The sequence below is a fragment of the Pseudophryne corroboree genome, chromosome 4 (genome assembly GCF_028390025.1).
Source record: "Pseudophryne corroboree isolate aPseCor3 chromosome 4, aPseCor3.hap2, whole genome shotgun sequence".
Taxonomy (NCBI): Eukaryota; Metazoa; Chordata; class Amphibia; order Anura; family Myobatrachidae; genus Pseudophryne; species Pseudophryne corroboree.
The window spans coordinates 225,870,753-225,891,760 of NC_086447.1; the positions used below are offsets into that span (position 1 = coordinate 225,870,753).

Genomic DNA, 21,008 nt, shown 5'->3' on the forward strand with positions numbered 1-21,008 from the left:
ATTCGCTGTACAGGATTGTCATTACCAATTTCAGACGCTGCCGTTCGGATTCTCCACGGCACCAAGGGTGTTCACCAAGGTGATGGCGGAGATGATGGTCCTCATTCGACAGCAAGGAGTCAACATAATTCCTTGCCTGGACGATCTCCTGATAAAAGCGAGGTCCAGGGAAAGGTTGGTGCAGAACATTACACTCTCTCTGACAGTACTTCAACAACACGGTTGGATCATCAATTTTCCAAAGTCACAGTTGGAACCGACGACAAGATTGTCCTTTCTGGGGATGATACTGGACACGAAAGTACAAAGGGTATTTCTTCCAGTAGAAAAGGCTCTGGAAATCCAGAGAATGGTCAAACAAATTCTGAAACCAACAAGAGTGTCGATTCATCAATGCATTCGGTTGTTGGGGAAGATGGTAGTGGCCTACGAGGCCATACAGTTTGGCCGATTCCATGCCAGAGTATTCCAGTGGGACCTGTTGGACAAATGGTCTGGATCCCGTCTACACATGCAGCAGAGGATAATCCTGTCATCCAAAGCCAGAATTTCACTCCTGTGGTGGCTACACAGTTCTCACCTCCTAGAGGTACGCAGGTTCGGGATTCAGGATTGGGTCCTAGTAACCACGGATGCGAGTCTCCAAGGCTGGGGAGCAGTCACTCAAGGGGAAAGCTTCCAAGGAAAATGGTCAAGTCAAGAAACTTGTCTTCACATAAACGTTCTGGAGTTAAGAGCCATTTACAACGGTCCTCTACAAGCGGTGCATCTTCTTCAAGATCAACCCGTACAGATCCAGTCGGACAATGTAACAGCAGTCGCGTACATAAACCGTCAGGGCGGAATGAAAAGCAGAGCGGCAATGGCAGAGGTGACAAAAATCCTCATCTGGGCAGAAAGACATGCAAGAGCTCTGTCGGCAATTTTCATTCCAGGAGTGGACAACTGGGAAGCAGACACGATCTCCATCCAGGAGAATGGGGCCTCCACCACGAAGACTTCGCAGAGGTGACAGGTCTTTGGGGAGTTCCTCAAGTAGACATGATGGCATCTCGTCTCAACAAGAAGCTTCAGAGATATTGTTCCAGGTCGAGAGACCCTCAAGCAATAGCAGTGGATGCACTAGTGACCCAGTGGGTGTTTCGGTCGGTGTATGTCTTCCCTCCACTTCCCCTCATTCCGAAGGTTCTCAAGATCATAAGAAGAACAGGGGTTCGAGCGATCCTCATTGTCCCAGACTGGCCAAGGAGGGCTTGGTATCCAGATCTTTAGGAGTTGCTCATAGAAGATCCTCGGCCTCTTCCTCTTCGCGAGGACCTGCTGCTGCAAGGGCCGTGCGTGTATCAAGACTTACTGCAGCTACGTTTGACGGCATGGCTGTTGAGCGCCGGTTCCTAGCCCGAAAGGGTATTCCCAAAGAAGTCATTCCCACTCTTATTCAGGCCAGGAAAGGAGTAACGTCTAGACATTACCACTGTATTTGGAGAAAATATGTGTCTTGGTGTGAAATGAAGAAGGCTCCAACGGAAGAGTTTCAGTTAGGACGTTTTCTCCATTTTCTCCAGGCGGGTGTGGATGCGGGCCTACGATTGGGTTCAATCAAGGTCCAGATTTCGGCCTTGTCCGTATTCTTTCAGAAACAATTGGCCTCCCTTCCAGAAGTTCAGACGTTCATGAAAGGGGTTCTGCTCATCCAACCTCCATTTGTGCCTCCGGTGGCACCATGGGATCTTAACGTGGTGTGCAGTTCCTTCAATCGGATTGGTTTGAACCTCTACAGGAGATAAAGTGGAAGTTTCTCACTTGGAAAGTGGTCATGCTGTTGGCCTTGGCATCCGCAAGAAGGGTGTCTGAGTTAGGGGCCTTGTCTCACAAGAGCCCTTACTTGATAATCCATGAAGATAGAGCTGAGTTAAGAACTCGTCAGCAATTTCTTCCAAAGGTGGTTTCTTCTTTCCATATAAACCAGCCTATAATGGTGCCAGTGGCTACTGACACCTTCGATGCTTCAAGGTCTCTGGATGTGGTCAGAGCTTTGAGAATTTATGTCGCAAGAACAGCACGGATACGGAAAACAGAGGCTCTGTTTGTCCTGTATGCTCCCAACAAGATTGGGTGTCCTGCTTCTAAGCAGACTATTGCGCGCTGAATCAGAGGGACGATTCAGCACGCTCATTCCACGGCACGATTGCCGATACCGAATTCAGTGAATGCCCATTCTACTAGAAAGGTGGGCTTATCCTGGGCGGCTGCCAGGGGAGTCTCGGCATTACAACTTTGCCGAGCAGCTACTTGGTCAGGGACAAACACGTTTGCTAAGTTTTACAAGTTTGACACCTTGGCCGATGAGGACCTAAAGTTTGGTCAATCGGTGCTGCAGGGTCATCCGCACTCCCGCCCGTACTGGAGCTTTGGTATAACCCCATGGTACTGAAGTGGACCCCAGCATCCTCTAGGACGTATGAGAAAACAGGATTTTACTACCTACCGATAAATCCTTTTCTCCTAGTCTGTAGAGGATGCGTACTTTACTTGCAGTTGTTAATTTGTTAAAATTGTTTCAGCACGTTTGCTGTAATGTTTCATGCTAGTTAGCATGTGTTGTGTTGAATGCCATGTTGTGCGGCATGGTTGAGGTGTGAGCTGGTATGAATCTCACCATTAACTTAAAAGTAAATCCTTTTCTCGAAATGTCCGTCTCCCTGGGCACAGTTCCTATACTGAGGTCTGGAGGAGGGGCATAGAGGGAGGAGCCAGTTAACACTCTGAAAAAGTCTTAAAGTGCCCATGGCTCCTGCAGAACAGTCTATACCCCATGGTACTGAAGTGGACCCCAGCATCCTCTACGGACTAGGAGAAAAGGATTTACCGGTAGGTATTTAAATCCTGTTGTTTTTTTTTTTTTTTGTAAAAGCATTTTAAATCTGCAATAAGCCCTCATGTAGCATGACAATTTTCAGAGTTGATACTACTCTAGACATTCCTAATGACACTAAATTATTAACTATGCACATGGGTGTAACTATACTGTGTGAAAGGGGTGTCATTGCTATGGGGCTCAGAGGCTTAGGGGTGTCGGACCCAGATTATAAGGTTACTGTACATTCCAATTTCCCAGATTTGCCTAATAAGCATTTTCAGTGAGAGGAGTATGTACTGGATGTTATAATAGTAAGGAGCACTGTAAAGTGTCATAATCTGATTTAGTCATTATAATGTGGAGGGCACTATAATCTTACTTAATAATAAATGGAGCACTGTAATGAGGCACAATATTACATGCAACATAGTGTATAATAAATATTAATAATATGAACTGGTTCACTGTAACTTGGCATCATTTGAACTGGAGGGCACTTTAATGTGGCACAGTATGAACAACGGGTACTGTAATGAGGCATAATATAAACTGGGGACACTGTCATAATGTAAATTGGGGATACTGTGATAGGGGTCTATTTACTAAGCCTTGGATGGAGATAAAGTGGCCAACCAGCTCCTGTCATTTTTCAAGCACAGGTCAGGATGTACTAAATGGAAAATGCAGTAAACCCCCGTTTACCAAATTTTCGACTGCACTAACTTCCGCCAGCCGACCCAGTGCTGCGGAGGGGATCGCCAGCTTTTGCCGGCGATACTCCATAGAAGCCTATGGGCTTCTCTTCGCAGCACGTGTGTGAGGGATCCGATCAGATCCCTCCCAGCATGCCCCGCGGCCTCTCCTGTCACTCTGCGCATGCGCAGAATGACTCCCAGGGCTGAAACCCAGAAGTGAGGGAGGCGCCGGATATCGGGAAGGACAGCTCTTATCGGAAGAGCTGTCCTTTGCAATGCTAATCGCATATGTAAGTACATATATGATTAGTATCACAACGATCGTCGGTGATAGGCCATGATGTCACTTAGTACATCCCACCCACAGTCTGCAATATGGCAGTTAGGAGCTGATTGGCTGGTACTTTGGGGCCTATTTACTAAACCTTGAATGGAGATAAAGTGCACAGGGATAAAGTACCAACCAATCAGCTTCTAATTGTCATGTTACAGGCTGTGTTTGAGAAATGACAGTTAGGAGCTTTTGGCTGGTACTTTATCTCCATCTAAAGGTGCATACACATGGTGCGATGTGTGCTTACGATTTTGACTATATAGTCAAAATAGTAAGAAAAGTTAGCACATATCGCACCGTGTGTATACAGCTTGCTATACTGATGCGCATTCCCGCGGGGTCGGTAAGAAAAAATAGACTGTGCAGGCAAGGCAATTTTGACTATATTGTGTACAATCTAGTTTCTAGTCAAAATTGTATATATTCAAAATTGTACATAGCCAAAATCGCACAGTGTGTATACAGTAGTCAGTATAGGTTGTTCTGGGCTCTGGGGAGTTCAAGGGAAATCGCAAAGTCAAAATCGCACCGTGTGTGTGTGCGCCTTTAGGCTTAGTAAATAGACCCCTTATCTCTGTCCAAGGCTTAATAAATAGACCCTATAATGTAGACTGGCAGCTCTACAATGTGACATCATGTAAACTAGAGAACTACGATGGCTCATAAAATAAACCAGGGCACTGCTATGGGGCATAATATTAACTAGGGCACTACTATAGTTCAGAAAATTAACTTGGGCACTATTATGGGGAATACAAGGTAAGTAATAACTGCTACGGCTTGCATATGTGCTGACGTCTGTCAGTAGCACAGCTGAGGAAGCAAAGGAAGAAGTAATGTGATTGCAATGCTGGAAGAATAAAGATTCCTTATTGCCACAAGTTGTGGTGATAAGGAATCTTTATTTTTGGGTGCTGGTTGCAAATGATAATAAATAGAGTTAAAAGTTATATTTTAACAACTAGTGCACTACCTTAAAATGACTTCAGCTCTCATTATATACAGTACACTGCAGCGGGATACAGTTACGTCGCTGTATCACTCATTTCCAGGGGCTGGGAATGTGTCCCTGTAAATGTCCCTATATTTCAGTGCCTTCAATTATTCAATATCCCTTTTCATTTTCTGGTAGATAGATGTCATATTTAAATAATTTTTATTCTCTAAATTTTGTAAGCTAGTATTTATTGATAAAAGATATATATAATAAAAAATGGTAAGTAAAATCCACTTGTAGCAAATGTAATGGCATTGAGATTGTAATGCTCTAATATCCAGTTCTTGAAGGACACTCACACTACATCTGTGACCTGCATGATTACAGCAAGAGGTTACAAAAGATTCAGCAAACATGCCCTCAACTTTCACATAGATTATATATTGGCTGAATCAACTTTTTTTTTTTTTACTCCCATGTTCATTCACAGGCCTGTGGAAGGGTAGCTAATTTACACAGTTATGTACAGTAGGCTACCTGATCATTTGTTCTTCTTGGAATGGGAGGGTAATTAGACTTGTTGATTCTTGTTGGTCTTCTGACATTCGGATGTGAGTTTTTGGAAAGTATTTAGCACACAATTAACTCCTGGTTCGCTGGAAAACAGCTAAAAAAAAAACATATGAGAGGTAATAGTTAATGTACCTATCTGCTGGTAGAGAATCCGTTATTGATGGACACATTCTAAAATAATTTCATTGGACTTGTTGCCAGAGCAGTTCCTGAAGACAGTTTGTGCTTAGAGTCACACGCTATGCAGCAAAGTGGTGTTAGATATTATTCTGAATATTGGCAAGTGTGTCATATGCATTACTAATCATGAGGGGGGAAATAATGTGAGGCGTATACACCAGCTGTTCCATCATTTCATGTTTTCTCTATTTACAGCTGAGTCTGGAGGAGATTTTACATCCGGCTACTGAATTAGCAGAAGTCGGCTTCCCAGTGTCTGAGCTGAGTGCTTTCCAATGGAATAAAGGTTCCTACAAGCTCCAGGCTGTCAATAATAAGTATGGGGCAGACCTGCTGATCAATGGGCAGGCTCCAAAACATGGGCAACTCTTCAGAAATCCCTCCTTGGCAAACACATTCAAGGTACAGGCTTCTTACACAATTATTTTCTGATATTAAATAAAGGAAAAATGTTGGGTTCAGCACCAGTATACAAATTCAAGATGGATATTAGAAAACACGACATATTATATAATAAGGTAATAATTCCTTGGTTAGTAGTTAGGCTATGCACCCTGAGTCAGTAAGGACAGCTGAATAGGCACACATAGAGGAAAGAAGACTCTTTTGTGGGCGCACTCTTAAGACTGAAATATTAAATAATATTAAATAATTTAATATTAAATTAAGTAAATTTGTCAAACAAGGCGAGTCGTGAGCCTAGCAGAGTTAATGAAAAAACATGTGTATAGATGACAGTGGGGTCTATTTACTAAGCCTTGGATAGAAATAAAGAGGACAGAGATAAAGTACCAACCAACCAGCTCTTAATTGTAATTTTTCAATCACAGCCTGTGACATGGCAGCAAGGAGCTGATTGGCTGGTAGTTTATCTTCGTCCACTTTATCTCCATCCAAGGCTTAGTAAATAGACCCCAATGTTCCATAGCAAGTAATTAGCTGATTACAGTTACTGTGGGGTGCACCTTAAAGCAGCAATATTACCTGTGCACCAGTATATTACACAAAGAAGTACAAAGAATGTTGTGAAGAGGACAAGGATGTGGAGCTGTATTCACAAATTGGTTTATACTACTTAACCGTGTGTACTTTTTTGATCTAATATACTAAGTAAAGAATCTTTTACCTCAGATAATGCCTGATTAGTTGTTATGGGTTTTGACAGGGCCGGATTAAGTTCCACATGGGCCTGGTGCTGAAAATGATCAAAGGTCTATTAGTAGAAGCGGTGGTGCTGTGTAGGTGTGGTCAGTGATGTGTGGGTGTGGCCAGGGTCATTTGGGCATGTCCACTCTCTGCCTACTGTACACTATCATTCCAAATGTTTTTTTTTTAAATATGTAAAAGTAGAAAAAAACATAATTTTGCAAGGTAAATAAAAACACAATATTAATACTATACTTATGATTTTTGGGTGACCGTTAAGGCAACTGGTCATTATTATACTAATATTGGCTACTCTCCTGGATCCTGCGGGAGACACCTGATTTTTTAGCAGTCCCCTGTACCCCTGAAAGAGTGGGCTCCACTAATGTGTGGACAGAATGGGGAGAATAATAATGGGAATCCACGGTCACTGAGGAGGGGATGGGGCAAAATGACTCAATTCTATAGTAATCGTGGCATTTTAACCCCACCCATATTCAAATATGCGAGAATTGCAGAATATTACAGTGAGTGACATGGTTTAGTGACACGACTAGTACGGTACCCGCCCTATCTCTGCCTACCTGCATCTCCTGTCAAATGTAGGTAACTACTATGCATCATTCTGTCACAGTTACTGGTCTACTTTTGTATGGAATCATGGAGCTGTAGTCCCATTTAAAGCTTTTATTTCTATTAACATGAATTCCTTACAATGCATTGTACTACATAGGAGGGAGTTAAATCGCGGGCCTACAGAACCTTTACCCAGTAGCTGAAGCCACACAGTAAAGCCTGCAGTTAATTGAATACCCCCATAGTGGTGTTATTCTGTAGTAACATAGTAATATAGAAGATGAGGTTGATAAAAGACAAAAAGTCCATCGAGTTAAACCTGTATTATAATTCTTACACTACTCATTATATGACTTGTTAACTGTAATGACCCAGATGAAGTTATGTTTAGGATCCAAATAACAGCTTTTTTCTAACATTCTCTTCCTTTAAATGCTATATCCTTGGATATTTCATTCAGCTAGGAATTTATCTAATCCATTTTTAAACATATTAACTGAGTCCATCGTTACTTCCTTCTCTGGCAGAGAATTCCACATTTTTACTGCCCTTACTGTGAAGAACCATTTCTACGTTCGGTTTGAAAATTTCTCTCCTCCAACCTCAGAGGGTGCTCACGTGTCCTGTGTAGAGCCTTTTTTCGATAAACAAATCGCCTGATAGATCCTTGTATTGTCCCTTTATAAACTTGTAAATATTAATAATGTCTTCTCTTAGACGCCTCTTTTCGAGTGTAAACATATGTAACCTAGTAAGCCTTTTCTCATAGTCCAGTGCCTGTAACCCCTTGATCAGTTTGGTCAGGTGGCTCACCTCTTAACCCTTTCTAGGTCCAAGATATCTTTTTTATAGTGCGGTGCCCAGAACTGTACACAATATTCAAGGTGTAGCCGTACCAATGATTTGTACAGTGGCAGGATTACACTCTCATCCCATGTCTCAATTCCCCGTTTTATGCATCCTAATACCTTATTTGCTTTTGTTGCTGCACTTTGACAATGGGATCTGCTACTGAGTCTATTATCAAAGAGCACCCCCAAAATCTTTTTCCACTACTGTCTCCCCTACAATTTCCCCATTTAATTTATAGGCTGCCCGATTGTTCTTAGTCCCAAGGTGCATAACTTTACATTTTTCTATATTGAACCTCATTCTCCATTTGCTGCCCAAACTTCCAGTTTAAATAAGTCGGTCTGTAGTGACTCAATATCCTTGTCTGAATTAATTACTCTGCACAGTTTAGTACCATCTGTGAAAACTGACACTGTGCTTTCCAGACCCTCTCCTAGGTCATTAATAAATATGTTAAACAGTAATGGCCTGAGTACTGACCCCTGCAGTATTCCATTGATCACTGAGGCACAGTCAGAAAACATCCCATGAACCACCACACGCTGACTAGCTTATATCAGCAGTGATCAGAGCACTCGCATTCATAGAATTCCAATGTACAGGTTCCTTGCGCAGCCACCATACTATTAATACAGAGTTTAAAGAAAGTTATGCGGATAACATACCGCTGCACGGGATCCCCGTGCTCACAATGCCGATGCCAGGATCCCGCACAGTGGCACAATGCTGGTGCCACAGGCTTTTCTCCCTCTATGGGTGTCTGCAACACCCATAGAGGGAGAATATAACCTGTGACGAGCGCAGCGAACCACCGTACCCGCAGCATGGCGAGCACAGAGAACCCACAAGGGGTTTACTAGCGCTCACTGCTATTGCATCATCCTGGTGGCTGGGATACTGGTGTCAGTATAATGATGTCCGACATCCCGGCCATCGGTAACTCATTCCAATCCCTAAAGAAATATAGCAAAAGCCCTACACTTTATGCATCATTCTGTTGAATGTCTAATTAATGCAGAGTGTGCTATAGACACTCCTTGAACAACCATTGGCCTTAGTATTATGCCTAATAACCACAGAGTGCAACCTCTTATGAATGCTAGTCTTCTCTCTGACAGCCACTGACTTCTTCCTGCTGTCTACCCCTGAAAATAAACAGCTTTGTCCTTTCCTATGTAACTCTGACTACTCACCCCCTGACACCCATTAAACTCACACTTATGTGGAGAATAATCCCAAACCAACAACATTGCTTTGGAAGTCTCTTGGAGGTAGGTCTACCCTTAACAAAACTTTTCGAACTTGGTTAGAGGTTTTACTCACTGCCAGCATTAGGTTCCCATCAAAATTAATTTATTTTACCCTAGACCACTACTAAATTTGTGCTGGTAAATCACATCAATGTTCAGTATGGGTCAGTTAAGGGGCGGTTCAAGAGAAGAGGTGGCCTGTGTGCAGGCTTCATATCAACCTCTTCCTCTTTGCAGTGCAGTACTCTGGCATTGCTCCAGAGTCTAATGAGCATGAGCATGTCTCTGGGAACATGGTGGCCATGCTTTATTCCTAGAGAAATTTCTGTACCGTGCATGCGCAAATCTATGGGAAAATGGCCACCATGCCATTCTCCCAGTGATTTGTGTTGCTGCTGCAGTGCCTCAGTGGAGCGTTGGAGTGATAAGTATTAGACATGGGGGCATAGTGTGTGGTGTGGGCCCAACTGGATCCAGAGGCCCGTGTGCACCGCACATCCTGCACCCATTATAGATAAATATATACTGTAGGTCAGTTGTCATTTATAATGGTTGTGTGACCAAAGCAATCGCATAGCAACATACAATAGGTTTTCCTGCACTCCTTCCTGCAGTCACTATAGTGGTGGGAGAGACACTTTCCGTCTATTAAAAAAGAATTAATAACAATCACTTTGTGCGCAACGTACTGCTGCTGGCTCGCATAAACTCTCACAAGGTTTCCTTCATCCCTCACCAAAGTGATACAATGTAAAAAAGGATTTAGAGAATATGACATAGCCTGCGCTGTAGTCCTTACCGTAACAACTTCCTCAAACTTCCATTTTCATGACACTCAGTTTCACCATGGGGAAATGAAACAAAGGTAGCAATAGTGAAGTTTGTTTAATACATATATCAAAATAAAAATAATAAATCACAAGACAGGGAGCTTCCAGGTGAACAGGGAACGCGGAGTCTGATGCCGGTAACCAGTGTGGAATTTGATTGAACCTATTCCAGTTTCTATCATCTATCTATGCGCTGTTTGGAACTGTTCGGCCACGGTTCCATTGTTTTCCGGTAATTAACCTGCACTTACTTGTCACCAGGAGCAGATTGGTGGAATAATTGACCTGTCTTGTGATTTATTATTTTTATTTTGATATATGTATTAAACAAACTTCACTATTGCTACCTTTGTTTCATTTCCCTATGGTGAAACTGAGTGTCATGAAAATGGAAGTTTGAGGAAGTTGTTACGATAAGGACTACATTCTGACAGCGCCGGCTAAGTCATATTCTCTAAATCCTTTTTTTACTTTCCGTCTATGTTGGCATAAAGGGGCAGAATGCCGCTGCTCATATATTTTAATATATCAAATTTATATTGACTTTAATAATATTGGTTTTTGCTTAGGCTTCACACTAGCAGTAGATGTTTTTTTTAACTGTTGTGGGTATTTTTTTGTTGAAAATATAGTTTATAAAGCACTACGGCAATGGCACCAACATTTCAGATCATCTCGCCTATTACATTTGTTGCTTGTTTTTCAACAGCAGCAAATTACCACAAATGACTTGAAATTACTCTGCTGTACCGAGTACACATGCTTATTGAAAACTTTAATTTTGATTATAAGAATAAACTGTAGAAGTCAAAACAATGACACATTTAATGACCACATCCTATATTAAGGTGATCATGTGGCCATGTGTCATTGCTCAGCTGAACTAGTTTTAGCTGTACCTTGCTATCTACTAATGAGCTCTGACTCATCTTTTCTCATGGAAACTCCAGATTATTTATATAAGGAATGATGTCATTGGTACCTACAGAGATATGTAGCATTACTGTATGTTTCAAACATTGTTTAAGCTGTATAAACACTCCTAAAACAACTTCCACTGTAAGGTCACAACTTAAGTCCACACCTATAGAGGTACTGTATATGAAACTCCATTATTTATTTTCAAATATGAAGGTAATATACATAGCCCATAGATTAACCTTACATTCCCAGGAGCCCTGTTGAAAAGGGTTATGGATCAAAGGGTCAACAGTCAGTAGGTCAACAATGTCTAGGTCGACACCAAATAGTCGACGTGCACAAGGCTGACATGGTCAAAAGGTCAACAGATCGACACATAAATGGTCGACATGAGTTTTTTTGGGGGAAATTTGGTGTCAACATTTCCCTTCCACCAAGTGTAACCCCAATTAGTGCACCGCATCCCCTCGCATAGCTCGCTTCGCTCACCATGCTTCGGGCAAAGGTGGTCATTCCGAGTTGTTCGCTCGCTAGCAGTTTTTAGCAGCCGTACAAACACTATGCTGCCGCCCACTGGGAGTGTATTTTAGCTTAGCAGAATTGCGAATGAAAGGATCGCAGAGCGGCTACAAAGTTTTTTTGTTCAGTTTCTGAGTAGCTCTAAACCTATTTGAGAATAGAAAAAGAGACAGAAAAAAGTGACCTTGGTTGGGAGCACTCACTCCCGGAGAGTTACTTGCAATTATAATGTATGTATGAGTGGTGATGTAACTGTGGAATAATTAAAACGTAACTTTTAATAATCAATATATTATAAAAAACTAGGTACACTAATTGGAATGACTGAAAGAGTAGGAAAACAAAAAGTACCCGATTGTTAATGGAATGGCTTTGAACTTTCTAAGCCATACATGAAATTAAATCTGCGAACATATTGATGGATTGTTACTGTGGTTATTCAGTATCTGGCAAGCATATGCCCATCCTTCCGTGGATTCAGTGCAGTCACCAATTCAATTCCACTGGACACCTACAACACCTGGTATTCCTAAGTGGTCTCCCACTGAAGTACTGACCTGGCCCAACACTGTATTGCCTCCAAGATCAAGCGGGATTGGGCATACCCAGTGTGGTATGGTAGTAGGTGACGTGTGGAAAAGGGCAGCGGTTGCAATTATTATGTAAAGGATGTGTGTTATTGTGCCAGTTTAGCTAAATATATTCCCCCTATTAAATATTTTGTTGACCCTCATTGCACCAATTAGCGACCCAAACACATGGGTATGCAGAGGTTAAATCATATGGTCAACAGGGGTTGATGACATAAGCCTCTGTTCTTCCTGTGCGTAACGTGAGGCAAGACAAGGAGGATAGCCTATTATAATTTAAGGCATCTATAGCAAGCAAACACAGAGTTCCAATAAAAAAGAGTGTCTGTTGTTACAGATTGAAACTACTTGTCATGAAAAACTTTGTTTAAATTATATTTTCTGATACGTCAACATTAATAGAGAAATTATCCATGCTAAATATCGGGTATAGTATTTGGTTTGTATCAGAGGTGGAGAAATTAGCTACAATAGCACAAAGATAAAACAATATGTGTGCTTCAAAAAGTATTTGCTGCAATAGTAAACAGTGCAATCATAGACATACCAGCAGCTAATACCACAGATACAATTGTTGCCATAAATCTGACATGGACTGATACTTAACAGCCAAATATAGGTTGTAAAAAGAAACACACACCGCTGCAGCTACAGCTGCCCTGCACTGTATTACAGGTATGTTATCAATTTTCGTCTTGAAAACATACAAGACAGCCTAAGTAATTTACAAGCCAGAGTTGGCGGCTGAGTGCCACGAGTAATAGTGTAGTTAATCATATAAAGCACCTATGATGATTAGTTAAGTGCTTGAAAGAATACTTGCTGCCAAATTACGTATTTAAAAACATACAGAAAAGCTTAAATAATTTACAAGCCAAACTTGGCAGTTGAATGCCACGGGTAATGGTGCAGTTAATCATACACAGCATCTGTGATGATTGATTTTAGCATATACCTGCTGCTCACGACCAGCATAACGGACTAGCCCAAATAGGCATATGGCTCTATAATAGCGATAAGGACAATAAGCATAGGGGAAAGGGGAAAGAGATACTTATTAGGCTGTGCGCCTCCCCGTCCCGTCAAGTGCCGCCGAGCCGCCTAAGTCTGTGTAATGTGCAGACTGGACGCCTCGCCCAATCTCCTCTCCTCTGTCGCTGGTCTGAGACCGGTCACGTGAGAGCACTCTCCGTGACCCTTTTTCACGTACCCAACGTACGTTTCGCAGTCAGCTTGTTCACGGGTAGCTCTAAACCTATTCAGCGCTTGCGATCACTTCACACTATTCGGTTCCAATTTTGACGTCACGAACACGCCCTGCGTTCACCCAGCCACGCCTGCGTTTTTCCTGGCATGCCTGCGTTTTTACGAACACTCCCTGAAAACGGTCAGTTGTCACCCAGAAATGCCCACTTCATGTCAATCACTCTGCGGTCAGCAGTGCAACTGAAAAGCTTCACTAGACCCTGTGTGAAACTACATCGGCCGTTGTAATAGTACATCGCGCGTGTGCATTGCGACGCATACGCATGTGCAGAAGTGCCATTTTTTGCCTCATCGCTGCACATTATGCTTCACTTGGTACAGGTTACTATTTCCAATCATAGTCCACCTGGTTGGTGTAGTATGAAAAAGTTCTGAACATAAAAAAAAACCTAATTTCAACCATATGCTGTGTCGACCATTGTCTTGTCAACCATTTGAACCAGTCAACCATTTGGCCATGTCGACCATAGGCACGTCGACCATTTGGTGTCGACCTACTGCTTGTCAAACTTTTAACTGTTGACCTATAATCCAGATACCGTTAAAAAGTTACATTTAAATCCTTTTTACCCCTTTACTTGTAAGTGGAGATTAAATTACCTCCCTTATCTTTAGGATACTGTATGCCCTAATGAAATCTCATGCAGTCTTAAAAGCAGTGATTGCAGTTATTTGAGCTGCTGTGACATCACTAGTTTTGATGTTGTATTAATCTTTCAATCCAGACAGCACATTCCTGTAGAGAAAAACTGTAAATCAGGGTCTGTCTGTTTCACCAGAGAATAGGCATGGTTATAGAAGTGTGCTCAGAAAACCAACCAGTGCACTTCAGAATGAGCTTCATAGACTGTGGGGATTTCTGCTCTATAAGTGTATTTTAATAGATATCATGAGCCTTTGTGCAACAGTAATTACATATTCTATGCAAGAAGGGATCAATAGAGGCATTGTTAATGATTCACAGTTGCAAAATATTAATGAACAAAACGGGAAACCAGGAATGCATTCATTTGTTTGATAGTTGTGAAGTGGTACTGTACTTATGTTCTTTAAACTCTGGAGTTACAAATACTTCACTTAATGTTACCTGGCAATTAGAGGTTTAAACATACAAACGTTATGAAATCATTATTTTCACTTGTATCAACAACTTGTAGATGTGGAATTTCACTGAACGCAACCTACAACCTTCCTTGGAAAAAAGGCTTCCGTAGTGTTGAATTGTGAAAATGGGAAACCACTCTTACCTAAAACCTTTTGGGACATAACATCCACCCCATACAGCTCTTTACATCCCACATCTGGTCTGACAGTTATAAGAACCTTTACTGATAATTTGGGATTAATATGTAGTAAAATCACATGATTCTGAGTAGGACGCAATGCAGATATCTGCGCTATTGGTCCAGGTATTTAATGTGTGCATGTGTCTAAGTAGCTAAAAAGTCTAATAGTGCATTCATCCTATGGTGTGGATGCACAAGCATAGTAAAATATGCAAACATAGACGCCACTGCATTCGACTTTGAATCAGGACCTTTCGGTGGAGAAATGGGCACTGTTCTACCGAAGCCAGGACAAAGGGGAGACCTACTTGAATAGTGTCTTATTCTAAAGTCTGTGAGAACTTTACAAAGTCCACACTGCTGCTCTTATTTAGTTCAAAAGTGTGCTCTGCTTATATCACACGAACATGCTCCAAGGTTTTATGGTAAGTGTTACTAAATGCATCCTTGGTTATGCTAACCTTGCCTATAATAAAATTTACAGTGTGTTGCTAATCATGAGATTATAATGGGAGTAATCTGCCAAATTATACAATCTGGCCATAACTAAAGTGTGAGTTTCTGAGCTGTCTGTAATGCGACCAAATTAATTAAGAATCTTATTTAAGGCATAGAACTAGATTATAAATTTGTTCTAAAATCTGCTGATAGGGAAAAATATGGCACTGGAAAAGGTAAAATGTATGACAAAGTACAAAAAAAAGAAAAACTAAGAGAAACCTAAAATTATATAGAAATTATTTCTAAAAAAAAATGTCATTCAAATTTCAGGTCAGTTCACTTTGTGTTTCAGATTTTACAAAAACAAAAATACAGTTTTTAAATCTAATGGCCCATACACACCGCGAGATTCGATTAGCAATTTAACACTATTTCATCACTCCATGGCCCTTATAGTTTGTTTTATATATATGTAACACCTTCACATAATTTTCACTCTCCGCTGTCTCGGGCTTCTTCCGTCGCCTGGCAACCGGTTGCTTCCGGAACTCCGGATCACGTGACCGGATGGTTTGCGGAAAGGATTAGCAGTACTGTACTTCTTTGTAGTGAATATTCGTCCTCAGTCCAATGTAGTATAGATGGGTAGCTGCAACGCGTTTCGACCTGTTAGGGTCTTCCTCTGGGAAGCTACCCATCTATACTACATTGGACTGAGGACGAATATTCACTACAAACAGGCGACGGAAGAAGCCCGAGACAGCGGAGAGTGGAAGGCGGAGGGGAAGGGCGAAGGTAAGTCCTTGTAGGAGGAGGAGAGGCGCGGCCAGCCACTCGGAGAGCTCCGGCCGGGTCCACTTCGCCTCTGTGACAGGCGCACACCCCAGGTCAGCGGCCCCACAGAGCGGGCCTGATTCGGGCGCTCTACTATGGGACGTGCTGCAGGAGGAATAGCGCCAGTCCAGGGTCCTTATTCTCCACTCTAACCAAAGCATACACTACCGCTGTCAACTGTTCATCACTTCACAAGAGAATCCTTCACTTCAGAGCACAGATTAGCGGGACGCCGCTGTCTGTATAGACTTGTAAACCGTTTGGACTTTAGTACATATTATCATTAATATTTTTTTGTGGCATTTTTCTTTTTCTTTTTCTTTTTTTCGACTTTACAAAGATTACAGCATTTGTTCTTTCAATTGAACCTTGCACTTCAGAATTTAAGCTCAAACCAGGAGCGTGCCCCAATCACTGATTGACTTTTAAACCGAATTTATACCTGTTGGGAAAGAAAGTATCTCAGCATCTTAGAATAAACAACCTTAAGTATATTACCTGCTTTTTCATTATTGATTTTAGTTTCACTTTATAACCGTATCATTCACCACTACAAATATGGTTTGAGCGCTGGTTCCCTGTGGATTTATCCACATCTGTATACTTACCATTTAAGGGGGGGTGGGACACCCCTCATTACCAGCAGCACACCCCGCCTCAGATTAACACCTCGGTGCGCAGAGAACTCATTTCTGTATAGGGACTGAGTCAAGCAATCTCCAGACTCCGCTGCCAGCAGCATCTCTCTTGGCAGCAGTGAAGGCTGGAGATTGCTTGACTCAGTCCCTGACCGTGCTGCCCGAGAGGAGGGGGGAGGAAGCTGCATGCACAGCCGCACTCCTTTCTCGGCAGCGTGGAACCCTCCTGTGCCGGCAACCTGTAGAGCAGTGCAGAGCTCCAGCCGGGGGCCCCTTAAGACAGGGGGCCCAGGGTACTGACCCCCTGGGCACCCCCCTTAATCCGGCTCTGGCTGCTCCTTTATCCTCTGAAGCATATAGAGTGTTGAATTCCACCTTGTTACCACCTCTTGCTTCAGGTGATGGCAGGGCAGTTTCAGAAGTGTTTGCTGGTGCTCCAGTCTTTGGCATGCAGTGGCTGAATGTCGAAAGTGGCCCACAATTTTTTGGGCCACTGACAGCATCTCCTGCACACCCCTGTCATTTTTCAAAAAATTCTGCACCACCAAATTAATTGTATGTGCAAAACATGGGACGTGCTGGAATTTGCCCAGGTGTAATGCACGCACAATATTGGTGGCGTTGTCCGATATCACAAATCCCCAGGAGAGTCTAATTGGGGTAAGCCATTGTGCGATGATGTCCCTCAGTTTCCGTAAAAGAGGTTGTAAGTGGTGTACCCCTTACGGAAAGCGGTGATACATAACGTAGCCTGACTAGGAACGAGTTGGAATTTGAGAGATGCTGCTACTGGTGCCGCTGCTGTTGATGCTGCGGGAGGCCATACATCTACCCAGTGGGCTGTCACAGTCATATAGTCCTTAGTCTGCCCTGTTCCACTTGTCCACATGTCCGTGGTTAAGTGGACAGTGGTTACAACTGAATTTTTTAGGAAACTAAGGACACTTTTTCTGATGTCTCTGTACATACTCGGTATCGCCTGCCTAGAGAAGTGGAATCTAGATGGGATTTGGTACCGGGGACACACTACCTCCATCAATTCTCTAAGTCCCACTGAACTAATGACGGATATCGGATGCACGTCTAACACCAACATAGCTGTCAAGGCCTCAGTTATCCGCTTTGCAACAGGATGACTGCTGTCATATTTCATCTTCCTCGCAAAGGACAGTCAATTGCTTAGATGAAGTAGTACAAGTGGTCTTCCGACTTCCCCTCTGGGATGACGATCGACTCCCAGCAGCAACAACAGCAGCGGCAGCAGTAGGCGTACCACTCAAGGATCCTCCGGAGGAATCCCGGTTAGGAGAGGACTCCTCAGTCTTGCCAGTGACATGGCCGGCAGGACTACTTATGTTCCTGACTGAGGAGGAAGTTGACGTTGAGGGAGTTGGTGGTGTGACTTGCAGGAGCTTGGGTACAAGAGGAAGAAGGGATTTAGGTGCCAATGGACTGCTTACGTACTTACCCAAAGTTTCTGAACTTGACAATGACATCTGATGAATGCGCAGCAGGTGACCTATAAGGGAGGATGTTCATAGGTGGTTAACGTCCTTACCCCTACTTATTACGGATTGACAAAGGCAACACATGGCTTGACACCTGTTGTCCGGATTTGTGGAGAAATAATTCCACACCGAAGAGGTTGCTTTTTTGGTATTTTGCCCAGGCATCACAATGGACATATTCATTCCACGAACAACAACTGTCTCCCCCGGTGCCTGATTTAAACAAACCACATCACCATCAGAATCCTCATCGTCAACTTCCTCCTCAGTGCCAGCAACACCCATATCCTCATCCTGGTGTACTTCAACAGTGACATCTTCAATTTGAATATCGGAAACTGGACTGTGGGTGCTACTTCCAGCACTTGCAGAGGGCATGCAAATGGTGGAAGGAGCCACCTCTTCCCTTCCAGTGTTGGGAAGGTCAGGCATTGCAACCACCGACACACTTGAACTCTCCTTGGGGATTTGTGATACCATCTTCAAATGCACAGTTATTTGCTGTGCTTTTGCCAGCTTACAGTAACTCTTATCATTTTTCTAGTGGGAAGATAAGGTCTGCCTTCTTCATGTGAAACTGATCCACTAGTCATGAACATAGGCCAGGGCCTTAGCCGTTCCTTGCCACTCCGTATTGTAAGTGGCATATTGGCAAGTTTATGTTTCTCCTCAGACCATTTCAATTTATTTTTTTGGGTCATTTACTGACCTTTGGCTTTTTGGATTTGACATGCCCTCTACTATCACATTAGGCATCTGCCTTGGCAGACGACGTTGATGGCATTTCATTGTCTATGTCATGACTAGTGGCAGCAGCTCCAGCACTAAGAGGAAGTGGTTCTTGATCTTTCCCTATTTTATCCTCCAAATTTTTGTTCTCCATTATTTTTCTGGAGTTATATAACACAATATGCGGCACAGGACATCTTATCCCTACACCACACAGGGCAAACACTGTAAAAATTATTTGGATTAAATATTAATAGCCCCTTTAAATGAATTAAATAATATACAGCACAGGATAGTACCACTGGACTTATACAGCAGTACCACTGGACTGGATTTATATGGCAGTATCATTGGATTTATACGCCAGTACCACTGGACTTATACGGCAGTACCATTGTACTGGATTTATACGGCAGTATCACTGGACATATACGCCAGTACCACTGGAATTATACGGCAGAATCACTGGAATTATACATCAGTATCACTGGAATTATACATCAGTATCACTGGAATTATACGCCAGTACCACTGGAATTATGCAGCAGTACCACTGGACTGTATTTATACAGTAGTACCACTGGACTTATACGCCAGTACTACTGGAATTATACGGCAGTATCACTGGATTTATATGGCAGTATCACTAGAATTATACGGCAGTACCACTGGACTTATATGGCAGTACCAATGGACTGGATTTATACGGCAGTATCACTGTATTTCTCTATCGTCCTAAGTGGATGCTGGGGTTCCTGAAAGGACCATGGGGAATAGCGGCTCCGCAGGAGACAGGGCACAAAAGTAAAGCTTTTACAGGTCAGGTGGTGTGTACTGGCTCCTCCCCCTATGACCCTCCTCCAGACTCCAGTTAGATTTTTGTGCCCGGCCGAGAAGGGTGCAATTCTAGGTGGCTCTCATAAAGAGCTGCTTAGAGAGTTTAGCTTTAGGTTTTTTATTTTACAGTGATTCCTGCTGGCAACAGGATCACTGCAACGAGGGACAGAGGGGAGAAGAAGTGAACTCACCTGCGTGCAGGATGGATTGGCTTCTTGGCTACTGGACATGAAGCTCCAGAGGGACGATCACAGGTACAGCCTGGATGGTCACCGGAGCCACGCCGCCGGCCCCCTCACAGATGCTGAAGCAAGAAGAGGTCCAGAATCGGCGGCTGAAGACTCCTGCAGTCTTCTTAAGGTAGCGCACAGCACTGCAGCTGTGCGCCATTTTCCTCTCAGCACACTTCACACGGCAGTCACTGAGGGTGCAGGGCGCTGGGAGGGGGGCGCCCTGGGAGGCAAATGAAAACCTTTAAAAAGGCTAAAAATACCTCACATATAGCCCCAGAGGCTATATGGAGATATTTACCCCTGCCTAAATGTACTAAATAGCGGGAGACGAGCCCGCCGAAAAAGGGGCGGGGCCTATCTCCTCAGCACACGGCGCCATTTTCTGTCACAGCTCCGCTGGTCAGGAAGGCTCCCAGGTCTCTCCCCTGCACTGCACTACAGAAACAGGGTATAACAGAGAGGGGGGGCAAAATAAATGGCAATATATATTAATATAAAAGCAGCTATAAGGGAGCACTTAATCATAAGGCTATCCCTGTCATATATAGCGCTTTTTGGTGTGTGCTGGCAGACTCTCCCTCTGTCTCCCCAAAGGGCTAGTGGGTCCTGTCTTCGTATAGAGCATTCCCTGTGTGTCTGCTGTGTGTCGGTACGTGTGTGTCGACATGTATGAGGACGTTATTGGTGTGGAGGCGGAGCAATTGCCAAATATGAGGATGTCACCTCCTAGGGGGTCGACACCAGAATGGATGCCTTTATTTGTGGAATTACGGGATAGCGTCAACTCGCTTAAGCAGTCGTTTGCCGACATGAGGCGGCCGGACACTCAATTAGTGCCTGTCCAGGCGCCTCAAACACCGTCAGGGGCTGTAAAACGCCCCTTGCCTCAGTCGGTCGACACAGACCCAGACACAGGCACTGATTCCGGTGGTGAAGGTGACGAATCAACCGTATTTTCCAGTAGGGCCACACG

At 43.3% G+C, this 21,008-nt stretch overlaps 1 protein-coding gene and 1 pseudogene across 4 annotated transcripts in view; one reads left to right on the forward strand and one right to left on the reverse strand.

Moving 5' to 3' along the window:
• Window positions 1-21,008, forward strand: part of LOC134909252 (glutathione hydrolase-like YwrD proenzyme) — a 227,331-nt gene that overhangs the window by 87,153 nt on the left and 119,170 nt on the right. For all 4 annotated transcript variants that reach the window (XM_063915949.1, XM_063915950.1, XM_063915947.1 and 1 more), the window contains exon 5: window positions 5,775-5,981. In XM_063915949.1, coding sequence (XP_063772019.1) covers window positions 5,775-5,981 — 207 coding nt within the window. The remainder of the gene's footprint in view (window positions 1-5,774; window positions 5,982-21,008) is intronic.
• LOC134912256 (5S ribosomal RNA) lies at window positions 12,182-12,300 on the reverse strand (annotated as a pseudogene).